Source organism: Dromiciops gliroides, chromosome 5 (assembly GCF_019393635.1).
Source record: "Dromiciops gliroides isolate mDroGli1 chromosome 5, mDroGli1.pri, whole genome shotgun sequence".
Lineage (NCBI taxonomy): Eukaryota > Metazoa > Chordata > Mammalia > Microbiotheria > Microbiotheriidae > Dromiciops > Dromiciops gliroides.
In genome coordinates this window covers 102096729-102100239 of record NC_057865.1, presented here as the reverse complement: position 1 = coordinate 102100239, position 3511 = coordinate 102096729, and the positions used below count along the sequence as shown (strand labels likewise).

Genomic DNA, 3511 nt, shown 5'->3' with positions numbered 1-3511 from the left:
AATCAAGTGAAAGCCTATACTTCTCTTTTTTTTTTCTTTTTTCTTTTTTGTGGGGCAATGAGAGTTAAGTGACTTGCCCAGGGTCACACAGTTAATAAGTGTTAAGTGTCTGAGGCTGAATTTGAACTCAGGTCCTCCTGAATCCAGGGCCAATGTTTTATCTACTGTGCCACCTAGCTGCCCCCTATATTCCTCAATAAAGTACAAAACAAGGTCCTTTGCTGGGTCAGATGACTTTCTTTCTCCATAACCCAGGGTTAGGAATTGACCAGGCCTGAGCAGTGACATAGAATCAGGAGGCTAAGGGGAAAATAGAAAGTTGAACTATGGGGTTAAAATGGGAAAATGTGAAGGATGAATCCAGATCAAAGGTGATATCCAGGAATAATATTGAGGAATGGAGGTGATGAAAGTCCTGGTAAGGACAAAGAATACCTTTAGAAGGGTGGTAGGAAGATGGTTTTATGGGTTAGAGAGGTTTTAAGGCTTTAGCAACCTATGACACTTATTCCCACAGAATAATTGAGGCCAACAGGACACTTAACATTTTATAACTTGATTATTAAAAGTATCCACAATGTTTAAGGCACTTCTCTTAGTCACTTTCCCCATCTATGCAATGTCCTTAGGTCCCTTCTATCTCTATTACGCTAAGTTCCTTAGACCTTTAAGCTCCCAAAATGCTGCTACATCTTCCAGGTTATTAGTACTTAAGCGTTGCTGTGATTGTAAGTTTTAAAACAGTCAAGAGTGTGAAACGAAATGTGATAGTGGGCAATATGAACTTTCAAGCTTATGTACATGCAAGTGTGCATACAAACATCAGTGGATAGAGGTGGAGGAGAGGAGTTAGTTGGGAAAATAGACTTTAGCAACAACAAAAAACAAGTTGATAAAGAATAAGGAAAAAAATAGGTAGCTTTATTACTAAACTGAACTTCTAAAGTTTGTGTTAGAATGTGTACCTCCAAAAGCCATCAGAGAAAAACTAGACCAGTCACCTATGGGTTGAGGTTAGATAGAATCCTTTTAGCCCAGATAAAAAGCTCGACTAATGACCTTTCTGAACTCTGCTTATCAAAACAGACAGCAGAGGTCAACCTAAAGGGATTTTGTGTATTGATTTCATATTCTGGCTGCCCTAAATTCAATAACACAAGTAAGCTTTGAGATTGACTGAAAAGAAATGGGAAGGAATTTCTCACCACAAAGGTAAGGCTACATCAAAGAAACATGTATCCAAGGAGGCAGTGGGTTAGCCTCTGAACTACACTGATCTACAGTGGCAACAAACCCCCAAACTTAAATGATAACATGTATGGACTTCTTGAGGAGCAGCCAATTCATTTTCTTTCTTTTATCTCTCTTCTCTTTCTAAATGTCTTCCCAGGTATTTTTCTTTCTCTTTCAGTGTCTCTATTTTTATTTCCCATTCTCTCTGAATGTGTCTCTCTGTTTTTCTCTTTATGCTTTTTTCTCTCTGAATCTACTTTATTTTCCTTTTATCCTATTTCTCTTTTCTGCTGCCTCTTCTTTCACAGTTTTTCTATGGTCTTTCTCTCTTCATTCCAACTCATTCCTCCCCCACTTCCCCCCCAAAAAGCTCATTTTCTCTTCTTTTAAATACAGGTGACCTTGGCCAGAAAATATGGGAAATCTGAGCCATCCATCTGAGTTCATCCTTTTGGGCTTCTCAACATTTGGCAAGCTGCAGGTTGTGCTCTATGGGCCCTTCCTGGTGCTTTATCTTCTGGCTCTTTTAGGAAACATAATCATCATTACCATGGTCCTGGCAGATGCCCACTTACATACCCCTATGTACTTCTTCCTGGGAAACTTTGCTCTATTAGACATCTTGGTCACCATGACTGTAGTGCCCAAGATGCTCTCAGACCTCCTTGTCTCCACCAAGACAATCTCCTTTGCCACTTGCATGGTCCAATTCTACTTCTACTTCTCCTTTGGCTCTACCACCTCCCTCATCCTGGCAGACATGGCTCTGGACCGCTTTGTGGCCATCTGCCACCCACTACGCTATGGCACCCTTATGAGCTGGACAGTGTGTACCCATCTGGCAGGGGTAGCCTGGGCAGCACCCTTCCTGGCCATGGTGCCCACTGTTCTCTCTCGGGTGCAACTCTCCTATTGTCATGGCAATATCATTAATCACTTCTTCTGTGACAACGCCCCCCTGCTACAGCTAGCCTGCTCAGATACATCCCTCCTAGAGTTCTGGGACTTCATGTTGTCTTTGGCCTTTGTCCTCAGCTCCTTCCTGGTGACGCTTATGTCCTATGCCTACATTGTAACCACTGTGTTGCGTATCCCTTCTGCCAGTGGCCGCCAAAAGGCTTTTTCTACTTGTAGTTCCCACCTCACCTTAGTCTTCATTGGCTTTGGCAGCACAATCTTTATCTATGTGCAACCTGGCAAAGCTCACTCTGTGGAGTTAAACAAGTTTGTTGTTTTAGTCACTAATATTCTGACCCCTGTCCTCAACCCCTTCATCCTTACTTTCCGCAATGAGACAGTTAAGGCTGTTATTCAGGGGCAGATGCAGAGGCTAAAGGATCTGAGGAATTCAGCATGAGTGGAAGAGTGGGGAACATTTGGAAACATAAAATATTAAGGACTAACTGCAAAGAAAAGGGACAGTCCATGGCATCTCATGAGAAGTCCAGTCAACAAATTTTACGATGGTACCATGAGGTGGTTTCTTCTCCTTTCTCCCTTTTTGATACCATCCATGAGCTCTGTTACCACCTTATACCAGATCTCCCTAATGTCATAGGCAAAACCCTCCTTGTGCCCTCCTGCAAGACTTGATGGCTTTGAATACCCATTATACCTTCTGGTTGTTGAGCAGGATGGAGCTGGCAGTAAGCAGAAATTCTATCTCCATTTCAGTTACCATGAGGCTCAAGGATCAGGAATCAAGGAGTCCCTTTCTGTTCATGGGCATTGTCCATATTGAGTGTTAGTATATACTTCTATTCATACATGTGCCCTCTGTGAATGAATGCTAGGAGCTATGCTTATGCAATCCATTCCCAGGGGAGTACTACTGGTGAGCAAAGCACACTGAGCTGTCAATGATATCCTAAACTGAAAGACCTGTGTGAACATGCCCAGGGAACTCAGTCCCACCTCCCTTTTAAATGAATGGAATAAGTATACTGTAATGATTAGAATGATGCCACCTACTGGAGACTTGCTGTGGGAAAGCTCCGCCATGAGGAAAATGCCTCAGAGGCATTGTGGCTTTTCCTTGGCATCAGGAAATGACGTTTACTCATGGGTGCTGTCTATCAAGGCTACCAGCCAATCAACTTGAGGAGCCTCCTATTTTCTGGGAGGAGACAGGAAGGAGGAAAGGGAGCCTGCCCGGAGAGCTCTCTCTCTTTTGGGTTCCTGACTTGATGGTGGTGGTGGTGGTGGTGGCGGTGGCAGAGGACTTCACAGGAAATTTGAGGAAAGATAGGAATGCCAGGTTGTTGGAATTCTGTTCTCA

At 43.2% G+C, this 3511-nt stretch overlaps 1 protein-coding gene across 1 annotated transcript; it reads left to right on the top strand.

Moving 5' to 3' along the window:
• Window positions 1-1648: 1648 nt before the first annotated feature.
• Window positions 1649-2590, top strand: LOC122728762 (olfactory receptor 6V1-like). Its single transcript, XM_043967546.1, has one exon. It carries the CDS (start codon window positions 1649-1651, stop codon window positions 2588-2590), a length of 942 nt encoding a protein of 313 aa, XP_043823481.1.
• The last annotated feature ends 921 nt before the right edge of the window (window positions 2591-3511 follow it).